Source organism: Bactrocera dorsalis, chromosome 2 (genome assembly GCF_023373825.1).
Source record: "Bactrocera dorsalis isolate Fly_Bdor chromosome 2, ASM2337382v1, whole genome shotgun sequence".
In the NCBI taxonomy this organism is placed as follows: Eukaryota; Metazoa; Arthropoda; class Insecta; order Diptera; family Tephritidae; genus Bactrocera; species Bactrocera dorsalis.
The window spans coordinates 18,274,631-18,297,660 of NC_064304.1; the positions used below are offsets into that span (position 1 = coordinate 18,274,631).

The window sequence follows — 23,030 nt, forward strand, 5'->3', positions numbered from 1 at the left end:
TCATCTTCAGCGATGAGGTTCATTTCTGGCTGAATGGCTTCGTCAATAAGCAAAATATGCATTATTGGTCAGGCAGCAATCCACACGTACTCCATTAGTCACCATTGCATTCCGAAAAAAATATGGTTTGGTGCGACTTATGGGCCGGCGGCGGCTTTGAGATGTACTTCTAACTTCAATTACTGTGAATGGATGTCGCTACCGCTCAATAATAACCGAATATTTTTGGCCCGAATTGAATGATATGGAATTGGACAATATGTGGTTCTAACAGTATGGCGCCACAAGCCAACAGCGAATGTCACAATCGATTTATTAAAAACCAAGTTCGATGAACGTGTTATCACGCCTCGGTCGTTTCTTTTTTAAAAAGCCGCTTTTTGCTCAGAACCGGCTGATAACGGACCACTTGAATCAACTTATAATCTCCTATTAAATTGTACAGTTCGAATAACTTTAGCATATATCATAGAATTCAAACAAATAAAATCAAGATAAAGATCGTTTTATACACTTAGATCACGTAAGAAATGCAACTGTGAAGGGTATTATAGTTTCGGTTGGCGAAATAAATTTTTTCTTGTTTCTGTTTTCTTATGTGCGCATTTTTGTTTGTTAATTTATTATTTTTTATATTTCTCTCTTATATTTCCTATGTATTTTTCCTGTTCTTTCTTTGTTTCTTCCTTCATTTTTTATTTATATTTTTTTGTATTTGTTTATGTTTTTTTTTGTTTTTTCTAATTTTTTTTTATTTTGTTTTTTTTCTATTATAATTTTTTTATATTTTTTTCTTTATTTTAATTTTATTCCTTTATTTTTTCTTTTTATTTTTAATTGTCTCTTTTCCCCTTTTTATTTATGCGCGCATTTTTGCTGTGTTGTTCAAAAACACTTGAAAACGAAACGGTGGACAGTTCTAAGTTGTAAACAAATAAGCGAAAAACAAAACCAAAGCACAGATAATTAATTGAATAATTGCTATGGCACCATATTTAGTTTTTCGCTCACTTCAGCTAGCTTTATTTATGCAAATATTTAAAACAAATGCAAGCGCTTATGCCTGCAAATGTGCGTGTGTGCATGCGTTTATGGCAAAGCTTTATATCTCACCACAAGCGCCGGTGTCCCTCAATCGTTTTACACTCATTTAATAAATATATGTATATATACCGCACACACATACATACACACATATGCATATGTGCTGTCCTACAATTTGTTCGATGGCCAGTTTTCATTAGCTTTTGATTTTTAGTTTTCAGTTTAGTATTTTTGATTTCAGTGTCGCACACCCGTTGCGTTGTATTGTTGTTATGTTCGCCATTCGCTATGTGCTGTGCTGTGCTCTTTAGCTGTTGGACTGTTTTGTTTGCACCGATTTTTTTTCGCTACCAACACGCTCGTGTATTCTCGCAGAGTTTTGTGCGAAGTTGACGTAGCGGCACTGTTGCGCCATTGTAACTAAATTTTTGCCGTTATATTTCTTATTCAAAAGCCAAATGCTGGGAAAAGTATAATGTTGTGCAAAATCACTTTAAAGTAAACTGTAAACAGTAAATATATTTACAAATGGCAGTTCATTAGCCAAAACCGTCAGTTGTGCAAATAAACAGGCAGTCAGCGAGTTGTCCGGTGCAACATTGTGATGACTTAAAGAAGTGAATGTGTTGTATATGGAATGATCGCTTCATAGTGCTATTGAGATACATGAGATACATCTTTATATAACGGCTACATATTGCCAAAAAAAAAATAAAAATATTAAAAATAAAATTTTAAATAAAAAAAAATTAATTTAATACAAAAACAAATTAAACCATTCTTTACATGCACAAAAATAAAAAACAAAATTTTTTTAATACAGTGTTTTCCAAAACTAAATGTCAAATATGAAATTTCTTCTAGGACTTGCCAGTTGGGCAACAGATAGTCGTGACAAATATGATGGCAATCAAGCAGATAAGGTGAGTACGAAACTATCCTAACTCTCATTTTTAGTATTACTCTAATATTTTTGCTATTATTTATGCGTATATGTATGTATGTGAATACATTAGAGCCGGTCGTTTTCCCCAACAAAATCGAGTATTTCGCAAATATTTAACGTACAATTTTGAACAACTTTACCTAAGAGACAATAGGTCTATGTAAAACCGGTTTAGAGCTAGCGATTTTTAAGGTGAAGTTTAAAAAATCTGAATAAACGGTTGTATGGGAGATATGTATGCGCTATAGTTGTCCGATGTGACCAATTCCGACAAATGATCAATAGAATATCAAGATGCCTCTACGTATTAAATTTCAATCGGATATCTCAAAAACTGATGGACAAATTATTCTTCTTCTTCTTTACTGGCGTAGACACCGCTTACGCGATTATAGCCGAGTCAACAACAGCGCGCCAATCGTTTCTTCTCTTCGCTACGTGGCGCCAATTGGATATTCCAAGCGAGGCCAGGTCCTTCTCCACTTGGTCCTTCCACCGGAGTGGAGGTCTTCCTCTTCCTCTGCTTCCCGCGGCGGGTACTGCGTCGAATACTTTCAGAGCTGGAGTGTTTTCATCCATCCGGACAACATGACCTAGCCAGCGTAGCCGCTGTCTTTTAATTCGCTGAACTATGTCGATGTCGTCGTATATCTCGTACAGCTCATCGTTCCATCGGATGCGGTATTCGCCGTGGCCAACGCGCAAAGGACCATAAATCTTCCGCAGAACTTTTCTCTCGAAAACTCGCAACAAATTTTTATCATCCCTAAAAAACTTAACCTCAACCTCGCTGGCTCGAAACCGATTTGAGATGTACAGTCTGTTGGGCAAAGTTGTTCAGCATGATCCATAGAACATTTCCTGCATATGCGATTTTTCCTTTATTTTAGCTCCCTGTAAATCAATCCGCTCTAGTATACATATCTACGCATAAACTTATAAAAACATGTGCCTACATACATACATACATACATATGTATATTATTTGTAACATATGTTAGCCCGCCGTTGGGTTGGCGTGACTAATCGCCGAACAACAAAAACAACTTTTTTGTCCTTTTCAATTCGTTTGCTTTTAATTTATTGCATATTTTTGGGTATCTTTTTTCCAAAACAAATTTCTGCATATTTATATTCCAATAACGAACATTTCATTTGAATATTAGAACAAAGTGCACAGTTACCGACAATAAAATAGAACCAAAATTCACAACTATTTGCAGAAAAGGTGTTACCGCAGTTCTTAGTGGGAAGCAATTATTTTCTATAGTCAATAAAATTTATTTTAAACATTTGAAAAGCAGAAATAATTTAATGTAAATTTAAGTATTTGTATCCCAGTCTTAACCACACTTGAGGCATGCTCGAGTCATTGTCATGCTGGAACTGCGAAACTAAAATCATGTTCCATTCGGTATAAGAAAGCATTACGTCTTCTAAGATATATAATAAAGTAATAACAAGCCTTAACTTCCCGAATACAAAACATCCCCATAATATCAGATACCTCTTCCGTGTTCGAAAGTTTTTGTCGCGTATTGGGGATTCATATCAGAATTCTTCGGACGCTAAACCCTAACTTTTCCATGCTACCAATCATATTCATTTTAGATACATTGGACAAAAGGATCTCACGCAACTTCTTTTTCATTTTCTTCACCCGTCCAATTGATATGCGTTAGAGCAAAAGCAATCCGATCGTTCCGCTGTATTTTTATCAACATTGGCACTTTCCGGGATAACCTTCCGAAAATATTATTTTCTACTAAGCGATATGCTACAGTTCTCTTTGGCTAGCCATATAGGGCTTGAAATAGATTTTTTTTTATAATTTTTGGAATTTCCGTTTGAAAATAAATATTCTAGGAAACGGCTACAGGCAAAATATATCGGAAATCTGTCAAACAAATAATAAATATCGTTAATTATTGCGGAACCATCTACTTGATTCTATTTTATTGTCAGTAACCGTATATCGATTGTTATTCTCACCCTTCCGTGAGATTGCGGCGCGTTCTTTTTACTTGTTGTTTGATTCACTTGTTGAAACCGGCTTCCGGGTGCGAGTTGAGCATGTCCACAGTGATTTAGATTACGTCAGACTAACGTGTACGTTTCGGTATTTTCGCATTTTTTTTGCAGTGATGAAAATCTTATTAATAGTTCACAAATGCAATATTTTTAAAAAAAATCTTCTGAAAAAAACCGTTTCTCTATCGTCTTAAATACAATTTGGCTTCAAGAAGTATTTTCCAAAAGTGAATTTTAATAACATATGTAATTAATGGTTAACGGTTTCCATCCAACGAAAGACGTTTTGCTAGTTCTTTCTAGCAACACTGCCTTATATAAAAAACCTTCCAAGTCATATTAAAGGTACCTAATAAGGACACAAAGTATTTTATGAATATTAAGCTCTAGTGGTCCGATCTGAACAATTTGTTAGAACTGTAGCGTTGCCTTGGAAAAAACTCCAAATTTCGTGTAGATAACTTTATTATAAAAAAAAAAAAACAACTTCAAATAAAAAATATTCCCATACAAGAATTTGATTTTGCTCGGCCAGTTTTTATGGCAGTTATAGACTATAGTTGTCCAATATTGACTGCTCCAACAAATAAGTAGCTTCTTGAGGTGAAAAGAATGTGTGCTCAATTTCAGATCAGTATCTCAAAAACTAAGAGACTAGGCGGGCATGTCTATAGCCAGTTTATAACGGGTGATTTTTTTGAGGTTAGGATTTTCATGCATTAGTATTTGACAGATCACGTGGGATTTCAGACATGGTGTCAAAGAGAAAGATGCTCAGTATGCTTTGACATTTCATCATGAATAGACTTACTAACGAGCAACGCTTGCAAATCATTGAATTTTATTACCAAAATCAGTGTTCGGTTCGAAAATTTTTTATCGACAAATTTTGTTCAGCGATGAGGCTCATTTCTGGTTGAATGGCTACGTAAATAAGCAAAATTGCCGCATTTGGGGTGAAGAGCAACCAGAAGCCGTTCAAGAACTGCCCATGCATCCCGAAAAATGCACTGTTTGGTGTGGTTTGTACGCTGGTGGAATCATTGGACCGTATTTTTTCAAAGATGCTGTTGGACGCAACGTTACGGTGAATGGCGATCGCTATCGTTCGATGCTAACAAACTTTTTGTTGCCAAAAATGGAAGAACTGAACTTGGTTGACATGTGGTTTCAACAAGATGGCGCTACATGCCACACAGCTCGCGATTCTATGGCCATTTTGAGGGAAAACTTCGGACAACAATTCATCTCAAGAAATGGACCCGTAAGTTGGCCACCAAGATCATGCGATTTAACGCCTTTAGACTATTTTTTGTGGGGCTACGTCAAGTCTAAAGTCTACAGAAATAAGCCAGCAACTATTCCAGCTTTGGAAGACAACATTTCCGAAGAAATTCGGGCTATTCCGGCCGAAATGCTCGAAAAAGTTGCCCAAAATTGGACTTTCCGAATGGACCACCTAAGACGCAGCCGCGGTCAACATTTAAATGAAATTATCTTCAAAAAGTAAATGTCATGAACCAATCTAACGTTTCAAATAAAGAACCGATGAGATTTTGCAAATTTTAATTTATTTAATTTATATTTAAAAAAAAGTTATCAAGCTCTTAAAAAATCACCCTTTATTTTATAGGGTATCCGATTTTTCTTCTAGGTTTTAGAAACTTCGTGACAAACTTAATATACCATGTTCATTGTTTGCCCGGAGGATGCTGGAGACGCAATTCTCCTAAGCTGCTTCAGGCCATACAGCTCCTTCAATGGTTGTTTGGGGCAATGGATCCCAGAGGAACATCTCAGGTCTTGGAACACGAGTAAATCAAGGCATGCCACAAAGCTACTTTTGGGTAGTATTTATGATGATGATAGGCAAACGGGAGCAGAGCAACCTTAAGATCCACTTTCCGAAGTTGGAAGACGGAATGTAGAGCATACATGATGAGACGAACATTATCTATGCAAATGCCCAACCGTCAGCCGTATTAGAAGGAACATATTCCACGGCTCTCAATACTCCAACTGAGTTGCTGCATACGGCTTTGATTGGTTACCAACCGGTCTGCGGTCTGGAGCTCATGGACCATCCTTGTAAACGAAATTTAATTTAATTTAAAATTTGTATGCTTTAACGTATCTAAATCTATGCAGTATAGCGGTGACTGATTGACAAAGCAATAAAAATTTAATAAATTAAGTCAATTAAATTTAGTGCGAACATAAAACGTGTGTGATAATTTAGCACCTTTACCTCAACCAGTACTGAGAATTTACAACCATTAATTGGCTTCAGGCCAAAAAGTTTAACAGATTAATATATTTTAGGGCTTAAATTCGTGAAATCTGGCCACATTTTGCTTTGGTTGCACGATTTGCGTTAAACGATTTATGAAGTATTTTTTCTTGTCTTAAGGCGTAGACATCACTCATGCGGTTATATCATGCGTCCGAGTCTGATATTTCCCATTCACTAGGGGGTCCCAAACCCAGCGCATAATCTTGGGAAGGGATGGTTCTCCTTGGTCAAAGACCGGAAGTCGTGAGTTGCTTGAGCCATATGTAAAAGAATCGTTTCTGGCCATTCCCAAGTGAATGGCGCTCAGAGAACTTTCCTCACTTGTGTGATTTAGGAAACTACCGAATATTGAATATAAAATAAGAAATGCAAAGATAATAGCTACTTTTTTTATTATTTTTTAAATACGTTAAACTTAAAAATATCAAAATTGTTGGCATCAGTCATTCAAGAATATTCGTATGCTGTGTTGTTTTTGCTATTTATGCACGAACACGTATTTGGCTAATTTTTTCATTAATTACCTGCAATAATAAAAAAACGAAATGAATTCTAATTATGTGAGTCACGTTCCATCATCTAAAAAAATACAAAAAACTCAAAGAAAAACCAAAAAAAAACGTTCAAATAAACATTCGTGTATCCGCCAAAGATATAAACAAGACATTCGCAATTAGTATTAAGTATCACTTTCGGCACTATGAGTAAATTTTAGCCAAAACAATTGAAATTATTTATCTAAGCTAATAAGGCTTTCTGTATTAAGAAAAGTGCGCAACAAAGAGCGTTTATCGGCAATTAAATAACCGAACAAATTATTTCCATTTTGCACTTAACCGCAACTTTTTTAAATCTTTGAAACATGATAAACATGCCTACACACATACAGTTTTTGAAACGTTTTGAGCGCTAATAAGCTAATAAAATTTTAGTATTTGCTCATACTCTGCCATATGTTAGCAAAAATTCGTTTCGTCTTACTTACATACATACATATATACATATGTACATATTTGTTTATATGCGCACAGTTGAGTCCATAAAAATGGCATACGGAACAATATATTGCTGAATGGGGTTCATTCAAGTCGTGTCGATGACTTTTTAATATTCACACCCGGTCAATGTAATGTTTAGTCTGACCCCCACCCCCCACCTGGAACCACATATCAAGTATGCATACTGCTGTGCGTTTGAAAATATATGTGTTGGTATGTTTTGTATGTGACTAAAGCGATTTTCGCATGACTTTTCTTTTTTGCATAAGGACGGGTCGGTGATTTGACTGATTAACTGCCGGGCAGCAAAGTTCGTATCATTTTAAAAATTAACAATCTATTTTTATTGATGAAATTCGTTTTTGTATCTCAATTTAGTTACCTTAAAGGGCAACGTTCTGGACGCTATGACGATATTCCAACTCATGAAAACATTTTTTGTGTTAACAGTTGTCTTCTGCTTCAAAATAAGTTTGAGTCTCGCACTCATCAACGCTTCATCGCTCAATTCCTTTCCTGTGAAGGTTTTCTTAAAGCGGGAAAACAGAAAAAAGTCGCTGCGGCCCAAGTCCGCCGAAAACGGTAGATTGCCTGTCTATATATACTGTGCGCGAACTAGTCCCTCGCACATCTTTTCTTCGCCAAGAAGCTGCTCATTTGTCGGATCTGCCGTTGTCGGATCACTATAGCTATCAAATAAACTGAACGATCAAAATCAAATTATTGTACAAAAACTTTTTTATTTGACATGATATCTTCACGAATATTAGTATGAATTATTGTCCCAGACAGTGTTACAATATCCGAAAAAACTATAGATCCGATTACTATATAATATAGCTGCTATACAAATTGATGCCTTGCTACTACCGACCTTCATTCACCACCTGAGTCTAGCAAACCACTAGCAAAACTTCCGTAAAGTGCTTAGCGTCAAAAACGTCCAGATAGTTCATGGCCTCAACCAAAAACCACCTTACGAGAGTATGATCCTCTTAGCGTTGGACTTGTCAAAAGCCTTTGACACAGTTAATCACACAACGCTACTTGAGAACATGGAAAAATTTACGCTCCCTCTAGGGTTGAAGAGGTGGACTATGAACTACGTAGCGGTCGGCAATCATCCGTACTGTGTCGAGGTTCTGCAGGGTGGTGTCTTCTCCCCGTTGCGTTTCGATGGTATGTGCTCCAAAGTAAACGGCTATCCGTTCCAAACTTTCTTGCTTCTTCTCTGCAAGGAGCCTAATATTCTCCCCTGAACTGGACGAAGTTGAGTTTGGACTTTAACACTAAAGTTGATGACGTTAAATTGCAACTGTTAATAATTGAACAGCCTGTGCTCCTTTACTTCTCATACGACCGCGATAATTGCCAAAGTACAGAGCCGCAATAAAATCCAAAGTCGCTAACGTTGTTGACAAGAGACAGGGCAATCGGCCAGTCGGTCCTTAACTACATCGCAACAATATCGTGCCTAGATGACGTAAACGCGGACGAGGACACTTCACACATGCCACAACACTGCACTCTCGACTAAAACGGGATGCTTTTTGATGTCTCCTATCAAATATCTACACAGTGAGGCCGGTATGCTTTCAGTTAAGGAGCATAATGAACTCCTCAGTTTCTGCTAAGGCTTCTTCGTAGAAACAATCCCAGCAGTTGCCTACTTGAAGCGGAATCGTCCCCTAATAACATCAAAAGGTCTTTCGTTGACTAAGTCGACGATATAAGACGATACGCCGACCAGACTTCGGACACAACTAACTGCAGACATGCACTGACCGCCACTCACAGTGGAGCCATAAACACAATCACCGATTCCCCTCAGTGAATGGCGTACTTGGAGTCAAACTACCACCGATAGCAGACCACGACTCGACTGCCGCGATAATGGAGAGCAACTCTTGCGCAGCTTCGTTCTGGATACTGTAGCAGGTTAAATACTTACTTATCCAGAATCGATCCCGACATATCAAATATATGTATGTCCGGCATGCAACGCGACTGCGCATAACTCTAATCACCTCTGTGCATGCTGAGCTAAACCTACACATATGATAAACCTCTTCCTATACTCCGACCCCGTCGAAACAGCACGTTTCCTAGACCTAACGTTGTATGACCTCGATGACAACTTATCTAAACCTTACCACCCTGAAGGGAAGTAGATAACCGTTACAACAACAACAGTTTTCTTGTGATTATTATTTAATTTTTCGAAATAACGCTGAGTTCCATCCTAGTTTCATTTTAAATATTATGTTCATTCAGTATATATGTATATTATTTATATATAAAAAAATTAATATACTTTGGTTAATTTTAATATATATATGTATGTTCTTGGATTATTTCAGACGCCGGGAGATCCCTCCAAGCTTAACCGGAAGGAGTCCTACAAGGCGCAACGCAAAAATTATCGGCGGGAAAAGAAACGTGTTGCGTCCGAATTGCTGAATTCGCTACAGGATCCCACTGTGGTGGTGCTAGCTGATTGGCTTAAGGTAATTAGTGCACTTGTGTGCGTATGTATATTAATTGTTGCACACCTTGACTGTAACATGTGGTATTCTACCCAAATCGATATTCCCCAGGTGTGCTGTTATGACAAATTATATTCATTTTACTTTTGTCGCCGTTGTTGTTGTTGTGTACAAGTGTCAACACTATGTTATTTGTGCAGATAAAATAACTAATATCCATAAGTATAAGCAAATGGGCGGAAGCGCTACATACAGGTATACATAGTACATATGCATACATACATATGTGAGAGCAAGTAATATTTCACACAAAAAATAACTAATTCTTATGTTAAATATATTTAATATATTCGCTCTTGGTCACATAGATACATATGTATAGGTAAATACATATCGCTAACAAGGCCAATGCCAATCAATGTTACAAAAAAAATTATCGCTGATTATTTACTTTGGAATTTGTTGCAACATTTTTTTTTTTATCACGAATCGGTGTCAGTTGGTTTTTTAAAAGTACTGATAACAACCGTAAACCACCATGGCAATGGCGTCACTTAATTAAGTTAGCGCCAAAAGTATAAATATGTAATTGCCTGTGTGCTGACTGCAAGAATTAGGCATATACACACATACGTATGTATGTATAAGTGTATTTGTTTTTTGTAGCTACACATATCATGTTGTAAATCTAATAATCCCATTTAAGTGATTTTTTGGGTGACTGATAGTCGTGACGCCATTTCGTTCACACACATATACATATGTATATATAGAGTACGTATCCTTATATGTACATAGATATTACATCATCAATTTACTCTATAAATATATGTGCTTGTATATATAAGTATCTATGACATATTTCTGTAATATGCGCATGTGTGGAAATATCTTGCAGTGCAATGAACTAGTTGTAAACTACGGTTTAAGTAATGGGTGAACCATCTAAAGGTTCCTTACTTTTTTAAAGAAAACTCACAGAAACTTAAACTTTAATACGGATTGTTTATTATCTTTGAAAAGAAGATTATCTCTTTCATATGTTGGCCGCGGCTACGTCTCAGATAGTCCATCCGTTGAGTACAATTTTCGAAATCTCGCTTTAGCATTTCGACTGGTAACCGGCGAATGACTCGCGTGATGTTTTGCTCCAAGGCCTGAATCGAAGCGGGATTGTCCCCACACTGTTCAAATCCCCACAGAAAAAAGACTAACGGTGTGATATTACACGATATTGGTGGCCAAAAATGTGAAATTCTCTATTCGCCAAAGTGCTGTCTTAATAAATCTATTGTTTGATGCGATGTGTGGGAAGTACACACATTCTTGTTGAAACCAAATTTCGGCGAGATCACGAGTTTCAAATTCAGGCATCAAATAGCCGGTTATCATGGCACGATAATGGTCGCCATTTACGTTTACGTTCTCACCGGCATCATTTTTGAAGAAATATGGACCGATGATTCCGCCGGCCCACAAACCACACCAAACCGTTTGTGTTTTCTGCGTGAAATGGCAGCCCTCGAAAGTCTTCAGGTTTCTCTTCATTGAGCCAGAAATGGGCATCAGCGCTGAACAAAATTTGGCTCGAAAACGTCGGATCTTCTTGCAACTTTTCAAGAGCCCATAGTGTGAAGCGATGTCGCTTTGGAAGGTTGAGCAGCTTCAGTTCTTGCACAATCTGTATTTTGTGAGCTTTATATTTAAGATCTCGACATAAAAAGCTCCAAGTCTATCGACTACGGCTGCTATATTTTCTAGTAGTCTATTCGGTCGAATATTATCCAATAAGGAATGCCGGATCACCAAGATGGGTGATGGTTTTGCGAATAGTACGCTCAGTGGGCCAATTATGTTGACCATAAGTAGAGCGAAGCGCGCGAAACAAATTCTTTACAGAACGTGAATTTTCATAATAAAGTTGAACGATTTGTAAACATTCTTCAGGCGTAAGTCTTGATCTATGATGAAATGCCATACAATACTGAAAAAATAGCATGATAGATTGCCTCGATTCAAGCGTAATGTGTCAAAAAAGGGTATTGAAAAAAGTACCTCTACTTGGATCACCCGTTAGTGTGAAGTTGGAACTACAATTGGGCTAACGCACACGGATTTTATCCGGCCAAGGGCTGTCAACTCACACCTGCCTCGGAATTACTAAAGGAATGTTTTCAACCACTACTACAACAACAATTTTGGTCCACTATTGTGAACACCTTATTATTAATTGGCTAATTGTTTTACTAGCTACTAAGTTGAAGACTATATTTTCTTGGCAGTGACGTAGAAAATACATAATAACTGATATATATCCAGTATATTAACCGAAACACTAATGAAAACTCGCTTTATCATTCCATTATTACTTGCACTTTGAACAAAAAAAATTGCTAGAAAGCAGTAAATTTCTGAAATTTGCACCTACAAACAGCAACAACAACAAGTAATAACTGGAACAAACTTATGCGCAAAGTACAATGTCTAGTAAGCTAGCCTAACAGCCGCCATAAAATAATTCTCATTTGTTTAAATAATTGACACTTTGAAATGACAGCAAAATAACTTGAATTTAATTTAATTAAAATATTAATTGGCACAAATTTCTTTACTAATTAATAGGTACGTGGCACACTGAAGTCATGGACAAAGCTGTGGTGTGTTTTAAAGCCCGGCATGATGCTGCTCTACAAGAGTCCCAAGCTGAAAAGCAGCCATTGGGTGGGCACAATTATGCTGACCTCATGCCAGGTCATCGAGCGGCCGAGCAAGAAAGACGGCTTTTGCTTTAAGCTTTTCCACCCACTGGAGCAGTCGATATGGGCGCCGCGTGGACCAGACAAGGAGACAATAGGTCTGATTAGTCATTTCATTTATGTTAATATAACAAATTTTATTAATTTGTTATTATCATGTAATATTATAAATTATTATTAACGATTTTTAATATCAAAATAATGCAGAAGTAATAATTATTAAACCGTTATAGGCGCTAAACAGTTATAAATTCTATCTAAATTTTGCAGGCGCAGTCGTTCAACCCTTACCAACCGCTTACCTGATATTTCGCGCACCCAGTCAGGCGGCTGGTAAATGTTGGATGGATGCACTGGAGCTCTCCTTGCGCTGTTCAGCATTGCTTTTGCGTTCCAACAGCAGCTTGGGCGCTGTGCAGGGCACCAGTGCCAGCGACAATGCGCAGATATCGCATGAAACGCAGTGGTCGGAGGCGGATTACGAAAAACATTTCAACGAACATGGTGAGTGTACGACTTAAATGTCAGCTTTTTGACAGGGAATGTGCAACAAATTTCGCCTTTATGTAAGGGGTGGCAGAGTACCATACTCTAACTGACTTGACATTGCTACAAACACGTATACTATCTAAAAAAAAATATATATATATATATATGTATAAAATAAAAAAAAAATATATATATATTAATATTAAATATTAGTAGAAATGAAACCAATCGGTATACTTTAAGGTTAAGTGCGACTATAGCGCAATTTTCCATATTTGTAAGATTGTGAAGATATCTGAACAACTCCTTATAACAATCTTGACTAACCAATTCACGAAATTTTTGATTTTGCCTATTTGTTGAGCCTTTTGAGCCATAAGCAATATACGAAGTTGGGCCGCGCCTATTTAATCTTGTTGCACATTCTATTTCACTACTAACCTATAAATTCGACAAGTTTTCTAAAAAATTTCTCACAAGACCCACCTCCTGAACGCTTCACACCGAGCGGTAGCATGCAAAAACAATATTCGCAGTATCTTATGGTGCCCGAATTGAGCAAATCGCACGCCAGTTCGGACACAAGTTTGACATCTCGTGCACAGACACCAATTTTGCAGCAACTGTATATGACAATGACCCATTGGGAGCGTGTTGTTGCCAATTCGGCGGAGAAAAATTTACGCAAACTACGCAAAGCCAAACATTTAGGCAAACGTGATTCATTTGAAGGCATGAGTTCAATGGGTGATCTCAGTGATATTTCGAGTGTTGACTTTCCATCCATGCTGGAAACACACCAGTCGTTAAAATTGAAGGCACGTCGCCAAAATCAATTTATGAAATCGGCTTCGTTAGGCCCGATGGCACATGAGACATCGTCATCGATTGATTCGGTTGACGAAAATGCAGAGCTGCAGGCCAGATCAGGCGCATCCAGAGCATTGAGCGCACCACCTTTTGTGCTCAACGTTAAGGGTTTGACCACAACAATGTTTTTTACTCGTTACTCTATTAGTTCACTATTAATTGCATTGTGCGACGACCTGCACTGTTCGTTTGCTAGTTGAACGCAAATTTCAATCAATAAACTTAGACTTTGGGTAGAAAGTGTAAAAGTTGCATACACCGAAGCGTTTCATATTGCTGCATTTCAGTTATCATACATGCATATATACATATGTACGCTAAATAATGCTCGACTAATTGTAAATATTTTCCAGCATTGTCATTTTATCAAGTTTAATCCAAGGTATTTATTGTAAGGCATCCATACTGCACTCGTTCCTTATATGCGTTTCAAGGGTTTAGAGTCTCAAAATTTCATAATTTTGCGTATTTACTATTATGGGCAAAGAATAGTTTTTCAGAATTTCGAAATTCTAAAATTATTTTTCGAAATCTATATCGTCCCATCAATATCCACAATTCAATTTTGTTTTTCAAACCAAACATAATTTCTTCCGATATTCCAACGATGCCAGTAAGTTCTCTGACTCTTAATTGTCGATCGTCAAGCCCCAAATCCTTTAATTTGATTGACTTATTGATCATCAGTTATATTAATGACCGACCTAGACGTGGTTCGTCGTCAACGCGTTCTCGACCCTCTCTGAATAATTAGTACCAATCAAAAACACAAGAATTATAAACCAATAAGAAGTTATGAAACGAATTTCAGTTGAAAATTTAAAATTCAGTCACTGTAAAAATCGTTTTTCTTTTAATAATTTTACACTAGGCCTGCCCTTTAAGTGCCTCTTGTCCATATACTTAGAGTAATTCAATCAAAACAAATAAATAACCGATTACTCCAATCGATTAAGTATGTATATTTCTCTAGTTTATCACGGCATCAAATCTAATATATCTTAACAGTAAACAAATAAAATAATATTTAGTTTTGGTAAAATTAAAAATATATAAATAATCTCTACACATTCTTCAAATTTCATCCGAACTGTATAAATAATTTGAAAAGCTCTTTGTAGCTGAAGTTGCTTGTCATTTGCCGAAATCAAATAAAATATAAAATATTTAGCATCTCAACACAATTGTTGATTTTGAACCAAAGCGAGTAATACATCTGTAGCAACTGTAATATCGTAGAAAATGTGGCCGCCCATATTGTTCAGTAAACTTAATCAACCTGTTGCATTCCCTAATTAAAACAAAAGTGTACTAATTTAGAAAATTTTTTTCTTTTTGTCTAACATTACAACAGATCTTGATGGCGATAGCCAAAACGAAGGTGGTCCAGCCGCTATGTCAGGGGTCGACACCGAATCAGAATCAGATCAAGAGGCTGTGGTCGAAGACGAAGAGCCCGAAACACCATATGTGCCACTCACCGAAGAGGAGTTCGGCTCTGTAAGTCCGTGACTTGAATATAGACACATCTTAATGGCTAAATGAAAAAAAAAATGTATTAACATATTGCTCTGTACATATCAGGTGGGTGAGCAGGTGGAGGAGCTGGCAGACGAGAACAAAAGCTTGATTTGGATACTGGTTAAGCAAGTGCGGCCAGGCATGGATTTGAGTAAGGTCGTTTTGCCGACATTCATACTCGAGCCACGTTCATTTTTGGATAAACTATCCGATTCATATTATCATGCAGACATCTTGTCGAGGTGAGTGGCTTAACAAGCGAACGTCTTTGTAAGATAAATAAAAAATTGAACAACAAATTTTATTTTATAATTTATTTATTAAAAGGGCTGTCACCGAAGACGATCCCTTTACGCGTATGAAGACCGTTGTACAATGGTACCTATCAGGTTTCTACAAAAAACCAAAAGGCTTAAAAAAGCCCTACAATCCAATATTGGGTGAAACGTTCCGTTGCTATTGGGAGCACCCGAATGGTAGCCGTACATTCTACATTGCCGAACAGGTGTCACATCATCCACCAGTGTCGGCGTTTTATGTGACCAATCGCCAGGATGGTTTCTGCATCAGTTGCTCCATCTTGGCTAAATCGAAGTTCTATGGCAACAGCACATCAGCTGTACTGGAAGGCGTTGCCACACTCACGTTGCTACCTCGTGGTGAAACGTATACATTGAATACACCATATGCCCATTGTAAGGGCATACTTGTTGGTACACTGTCCATGGAGTTGGGCGGCAAAGTTAACATTGAGTGCGAGAACACCGGTTACAAGACGGAACTGGAATTCAAGCTGAAACCATTCCTGGGTGGCTCGGACTATACCAATTTAATTTCGGGTAAAATTAAGTTGGGCAAAGAGACCATGGCCACCATAAGTGGTCATTGGGATACCGAAATGACAATCAAAGAAGCTAAAACTGGCGAAGAAACTGTACTTTTTAAAGCGGACGCGGACACGAAACACAAGCGTCTGGTGCGCTATGTGGTACCGTTGGATGCGCAGCTACCAAACGAATCTGAACGTTTATGGGAGAAAGTATCGCTAGCGATACGTAGCGACGATCAGGTTGGCGCAACCGAGGAGAAGACCGTGCTGGAGGAAGCGCAGCGCAACTCGGCAAAGGAACGAAAAGCACTATCAATTGAATGGATGCCGGTACATTTCAACTTCGATCCGATAATAACACAGGTGAGTGCGCTAAGCATGGCTTATAACTTATGTGAGTCGACAAAACAGTGTACAAGGTTGAAGCTTCCTTTAGGAGAAGGGGTCAAATATTATAATTATATATCATTCATAAAAAACTTAAGCACTTGTTTTAAAATTATAAAGGTAATGCAATAAAATTAAATTAATAGTTTGGTGTGTTATGCAACATTATCAAAGTAGTTGTATGTTTATAAGCAACTGTACATATTTTTTGGACCTGCCAAGTACGAAGAAGACCTTATAAATTTTTGAATATACATTATTAATAATAATTTTCAAATCCAGTGACTACATTGAGATATAATATTGTGGAAATTTAAACAAAAAAATCATTTAAGCTAAGCTATAACTGTTTTAAAAAACTGTTTGTGTTGAATTGGTTTTTTATTTAGTATTAGTAGTGTAATGTATTTTAATTTAATTTAAATTAATTTTAGGAATGAGTGGATAACTGTTATATTTTTGTGTTTTATATTTTCCCTCAGTTTTTTTAAATATTATTAATCTTAAAAATTATGTATATTTATCTGCCGTAATTTATTAATTTTATAAATGTTAAGTATCAATAGTAAGTGTATCAAATTTGACCCGGACTGACAAAAACATTTTTATTCATCCAGTAAAGCGAGTGCTGTCATTCGCGATCACCTTGCGCAATTGCCGTTCTCCGGGTCTAAGTAACGAACCCCGATTTTTTTCCAACCAAGTACTGTCAACTCGGCACTGTTCTTTGAAATTGCTTCAGGAATGTTTTATACCGCTACACCAACTACAACAACAACCTTGCACAATTGACGTCCGCTAACGTTTAGCAGGAAAGAAAAGTTCTGTGAGGCCGACTCGATTAATTTTGTTAAAGTTAAAAAGTGCGTTTGTAGAGAATAGAGTCGGTAGGGTTTCTTGATCGTCTATTTGTTCCGCCGTCTAAATCAAAAATTCGTATGGGTCCTTAACTCAATGTCAGCAAGAAACTGCAGGGTGCGGAGTAAGCTGCTGCTCCTAAATAACAGCTCTTGGTCGGATAAAATCGGTGTTGATTCCGGTAACGTAGGAACAGCTGTTGTGGGAATTTTGATGAAAATTGTTATTATCGCGTTCAAAATTGGATTCCTTTGAGCCAATGTAAGCATGGCAACCCTTATATTATTTACCATACACTTTTTACATGCCTCGGTTGTGATAGCCTTCAGTGCTTTTGACGACTTTTTGTCTAATTTTTGAAACGCCAATCGTTCGGCTTTGATAAATAGTTTTGACTTTAAATTTATAAAACCACGTCTCATATTATTGTTGTAGCTGCAAAATTCTGTACAGTTGAGAGTCTTTGACCGGATAAAAAAATCCGGCTGAGTTCCGGCAACGTAGACCCGAATGTTGTGAGAGTCTCATCACTAGTAATGTTGCTTTTGGTAATCAATTACGTTGTCAGATCTTTTGTGAATGAGTCTGTGGTGGTCGAAGAACTCGTATGAGCGAAGCTCTCAATGAGTTCACGACCTTCACTGAATACTTTGTCTCCTTACAGTAAAGTAGACTCCCTATAACACATCTGCAAACATTTTTACGATTCCGTAGATGTGATTAAATTGGAAATACAAAATTTCCACCAAACTCGTTTGAGTTTATTCATGAAAAAAATCGTCAGACAAACTTTGTTGCGTCGTAAACAAACAGCTGTCAAATACACACTAATTGACTGCTGGAAACCCAACTTCGCACGAACAAGAAAAATTAAGATTGTACCAAGTTGGAAGAAATTTTTATCGATTGTTATTGTTGCTTTAACCGGAAAAAATCCGGGTCCGTTCCATTTACGTAGACTCGACTGTCGTGAAAACGGCATTTTCATCGATTCGATTTGCGTGCTTACTTTAGACCAGTTCGTGTCCAATTTGATCAGATGTTATTGTAACGTTGGTAGGCAAATAGTTGTAATATTTGTGTATATCTCGCATACCAGTTAGATCCATTAAATTCATAATTTCTTAACTCTCTACAGTGGATGTATAATTACGCTGACTTGCGTCCGTGGGATCAACGCAACGATTTGAAGCAGTACGAAGCGAATTACAAAGTGCTCACGAAGACACGCCATCGGGCGCCAATGGTGCGTAACCCGAGCATCGTGACTGCCGATCCAATGCAGTTAATTAAATCATCTTCTCTATTGAAGGTAAAACATAAAAGCCTTTCGATTTTGGGTCTGCCACATGACGATGAAAAAAGCGATTCGAGTGGATCAAATCCGGATGTGAACAAGGAGCCACACCAGAAATCGAACAAATCAATACGAAAGTAAGTGGGAAATAGCTTTTTTACTTTATTCCTGAGAATCGTTTTTAATAAATAAATAAATAAATTTAAATAAATAAATAAATATTTTTTTTTTAATAAATAAATTAATATTTTTTTTTTAATAAATAAATAAATATTTTTTAATAAATAAATAAAAAATTTTTTATTTCAGATTGGTATCAGCCATTGAAAAGATGAATCACACACTGGAGGAGCAAACGAAGCAATTGCGTGTGATCCAAACAAATTTGGAGCGAATCCACTATAATCCCAGACTAATGGCGCCGTCTACATCTACCGGCCGTTACGCCGACATTGTGCCGCGCACCGTGCCACAAACGGTGGTCATAAAATCAATGGTTTATGCATTCGTTGGCTTAGCAGCCTGCTTTGTAATGAAATGGATGTTTAAGTAAATCGAGCGTCAACTCAGTTGAAGCGGTGAACGAATCGATAAGTTGAATTAGTTAGGTAAAACGCTTATTGTTCAAAATATTCATTGATGTTGCTGTTGTTGTCAGCGCAACGAGATCGTGTGCAATATGTTTCACACAAGTAAATATACATACATACTTACATCAAGCGATGTAACCGTAAATAATGCTTAAGTTACGGTTTTACGGTACACATTTTTACGCTAACTTTAAAATCGTCTTTAAAATAATATGTTACTATAGTATTACCTCAATTTGAATTATGTTAAGCTATTTTAAAAAACTTCCTTTGTACTTTTCGCGTTTAGGTCGTAAACTTTTCGAGACACACTTCACTGCATGCATATTGTTTTGTATGCAGGCGGTTTGAAATTATACAACTATATACATACATATATGTATGCTTATATACATAAGTCTATTATGTATTTGCATGAAAAGTGTAAAGAGCTGTGTATGTTGATAAGTGAGATAATAGTTTTATTTGAGTTTTCGTGTGAATAATTCGATGTCGTTGTTGTTACCTAGGCATTATCACTGAACAGTGGTTTATGCGGCAGCTGGTACCATTTATTTGCGTAAGAGATTAAGGGGCACACTTGTGAGAGTCGAAAAATGGCAATTACAAAAAAAATGCTTAAATTGCTTTTTACACAATATATATATTTGAGGTTAGATTTGAAGAGTATACAACAAAGTTTTTGAAGAAAAAAATAATATTTTTTGAGTTACACGCGGTCGGAAAAAATAAAAATAAATGCGGCGTTTAAAAAAAATGAAATCAAAAACTACTATATTAAAAGTCAAAACTATATTTAATTTTAAATTTTAATATAATATTATTTCACACGAAATGTGCCCCTTAAAAATATTCATTAAGAACGTGAACCTCGACAGTTTTCACTTTTTTACTAGTTGAAAAATTTAATTAGGCTATAGTGGAGGAGTCTAACGTAGAAATATCTATAATTGTAGGTGTCAAAATCTTACCCAACGTTTAAGTAAGACTTTGACACTAAAAATTGTGGAGATGTTTACGGTTCTCCAAAATCGAACTGTATGTGGTTCACACAACTATTCACACGTAATATTTTCCTATTTTTTGATAAGTTTGTAAAAGTTGTTTTGAGGTTAGTTGCTTTGAAAGCAGGAATCGTTAGGATTTTTTTTAACTATAATTTAGTTGTGTATTACAACCATTCATTGTAAACTCACTGTAAACATACCTAAGAAATTTGATTTCTTTATATACGAAGGCTTTTCAAAAGTTATTCACATATAAATTTGATTCCTTTATAAATACTACAAGTATATATTTTTTATTTCAATTATTATAAAACATATATTAAGATTAAAAGAAGAAGAAGCAGATGTTATTAGCTGTGTGTTGGATTTGTGGAAAAGCTGTTGTTCGTGCTAGCGAGATATTATGTAATTTAACTCATATGTATTTTTATTATGTATCGTGATCGTGATCGTGTCGTGATTTGCATCAACGAAGTAAGACATTTAAAATTTAAACAATTAATACATATTTATAACATGTTGTTCTGATTATCGCACCAAGCATCGACGGTTACATTTAGAAAATAACTGTCTGTCTCTCCCTCTATAACTCTCTCGGTCACACAACACGCACTTGAACTGCATATGAATTAAAGAAATTTTCCAAACAAATAAAAGCACCATGACAGGAATCACAACACAAATTCGCTTATTAGCCACGATTAGACTATAGAAATTATTGCTATGTACGCTAAATAAAATTTATTCTGTTAAAAGAACATAACAAAAGGAGTAAGATGAAGATGATTACCTACATAAGTACACAAATGCTGTTAACATTTCAAGTCCAATAAACGAAACTCTATACTTTACCGCTTTTGTGTTTTTCAATTGTGTTATATTCCAGGTATGGATTATTTTTTATACTCTAGTGAATATGTTCATAAATAAAATATTCTACACCTATGGTTCATCATATCTATTCCAGAAATTGGATTGGCGGCTTTAGCTTTATATTTCTCGTTCTACATATTTTTTTTTGGGGAAAGCATTTTTAATGATCAAACCTTTACTTATTGAAGTCATATTTTTTTGTTTTTGATTTTTGATATCATTACTTATGAGATTAAATCCACGTCTGAATAAAAAAGGGCTTTTTTCCCTATATGTACATCGAAAGTACTTATGTATGTACATTTAAAGCAAGAAAAAACGTTAGCATCGGCTGCACCGAAGCTATAATATTATACACAAATACAAAAGAATCTTTACAAGAACTTTGATATAGTGGTCCCATATCGGCTGTTACGACAAATGAGCTGTTTCTTAAGATGACCTTGTCTATTGTGCCCTCTACTAAGTCGAAACATGGATCCAAGGGCCTTTATCTTGCGCTTACAGATTGCTGTGCAGTTAATGAGCAGGTGTTCTGATGTTTCAGACTCCAAATCGCAGAACCGGCAATTCGCATAAGAAGCTAGGCTCATGTCAGGTGGTACTTGAGCTTACAAAGCCCAGTGTAGAAGGCGACAAGTAGCCTGAGTTTTTCCCTCGGGAGATTGATTACATATTGAAACCTTTTAAGGTTTTTTTAACTTTGCATGGCGCATGCCTAGGACTTGTTGCCAATGCTTCTCCCTACCTATTGCGTCATCACTGCGGAGCAGCTCATTTATGGTGTGAGGACTATCCGCAATGAAAGGTTTTGGTGCTACCATATCGATATTTCAAAAACTGAGGTATACAGCTATGGACAGAGATTTAGCGCACTTGCATTCATAATTAGAAATATTACCGTTACTTTTAAGAGAGTGAAATTTTCATGAATTTGTTATTAGTAGATCAATACTGCTTCTGTCGCCTCTTTAAATGTGTGGAAAAAACCGTTATCATTTCCCCTCAGATACCGTTAATTTGTTTTTGTTAAATTTCGTCATAAATTCGTTGGACAAAGATTTAGCGCACTTATAGTTTTCGGCCATTAGTTGTGTTTGGTCCAACAAAGAATTAATCTCAGTTGTGAACTTGTATTCAATAGTTTTAGTAATATTACAAATTTTAATAAAATGGCTAGAGGGAAATACTGTTCGATTGAAAAAAGAAAGATTATTTGGGACCTTTACAAAAACGGTACAAATCAAGTAAAAATTGCTCAAATTTTAAAATGTTCAAGAAAAATGGTGTACAATGCCATCAAAAATGTTAAGAGTGATCCCAATTTGTTAAAACAAAACAAAGTTCGTAAGGCTCCCCCTCGCAAAACAACCCCCCGCGAGGATAAAATAATTCTTAGAAAGTGTAAAGCTGATCCTTTCAAATCCTCACGCGCGATTATGGCCGAAGTCAATGCCGAATTGGACTTAAATGTGTCAAGTAGACTAGTACGAAGACGTTTAAATGAAAATAATTTGTATGGACGTGTGAGCAGAAAAAAACCGCTATTGTCGAAAAAAAATATTAAAGCGCGTTTGTCATTCGCTCATAGCCATAGATCAAAAGATTTAAATTTTTGGAAAAGGATACTTTTTACGGACGAAACTAAAATAAACCGTATTGGTCCTGATGGTAAAACATTTGTACATCGTGAAAAAAACCAAGCAGTCAATCCAAGGTACACCAAAAAGACCGTAAAGCATGGGGGAGGAAATT

At 36.4% G+C, this 23,030-nt stretch overlaps 1 protein-coding gene across 8 annotated transcripts in view; it reads left to right on the plus strand.

Moving 5' to 3' along the window:
- LOC105225744 (oxysterol-binding protein-related protein 8) overlaps window positions 1–21,253 on the plus strand; it is a 53,564-nt gene extending 32,311 nt beyond the window's left edge. For 4 of the 8 annotated variants that reach the window (XM_049449436.1, XM_049449438.1, XM_049449442.1 and 1 more), the window contains 10 exons: window positions 1,909–1,967; window positions 9,673–9,819; window positions 12,421–12,652; window positions 12,825–13,058; window positions 13,524–14,021; window positions 15,268–15,413; window positions 15,498–15,676; window positions 15,762–16,626; window positions 18,647–18,942; window positions 19,115–21,253. In XM_049449436.1, coding sequence (XP_049305393.1) covers window positions 1,909–1,967; window positions 9,673–9,819; window positions 12,421–12,652; window positions 12,825–13,058; window positions 13,524–14,021; window positions 15,268–15,413; window positions 15,498–15,676; window positions 15,762–16,626; window positions 18,647–18,942; window positions 19,115–19,358 — 2,900 coding nt within the window. In that variant the 3' untranslated portion in view covers window positions 19,359–21,253. The remainder of the gene's footprint in view (window positions 1–1,908; window positions 1,968–9,672; window positions 9,820–12,420; window positions 12,653–12,824; window positions 13,059–13,523; window positions 14,022–15,267; window positions 15,414–15,497; window positions 15,677–15,761; window positions 16,627–18,646; window positions 18,943–19,114) is intronic. The other 4 variants (XM_049449440.1, XM_049449441.1, XM_049449443.1 and 1 more) reach the window with 2 other exon arrangements.
- The last annotated feature ends 1,777 nt before the right edge of the window (window positions 21,254–23,030 follow it).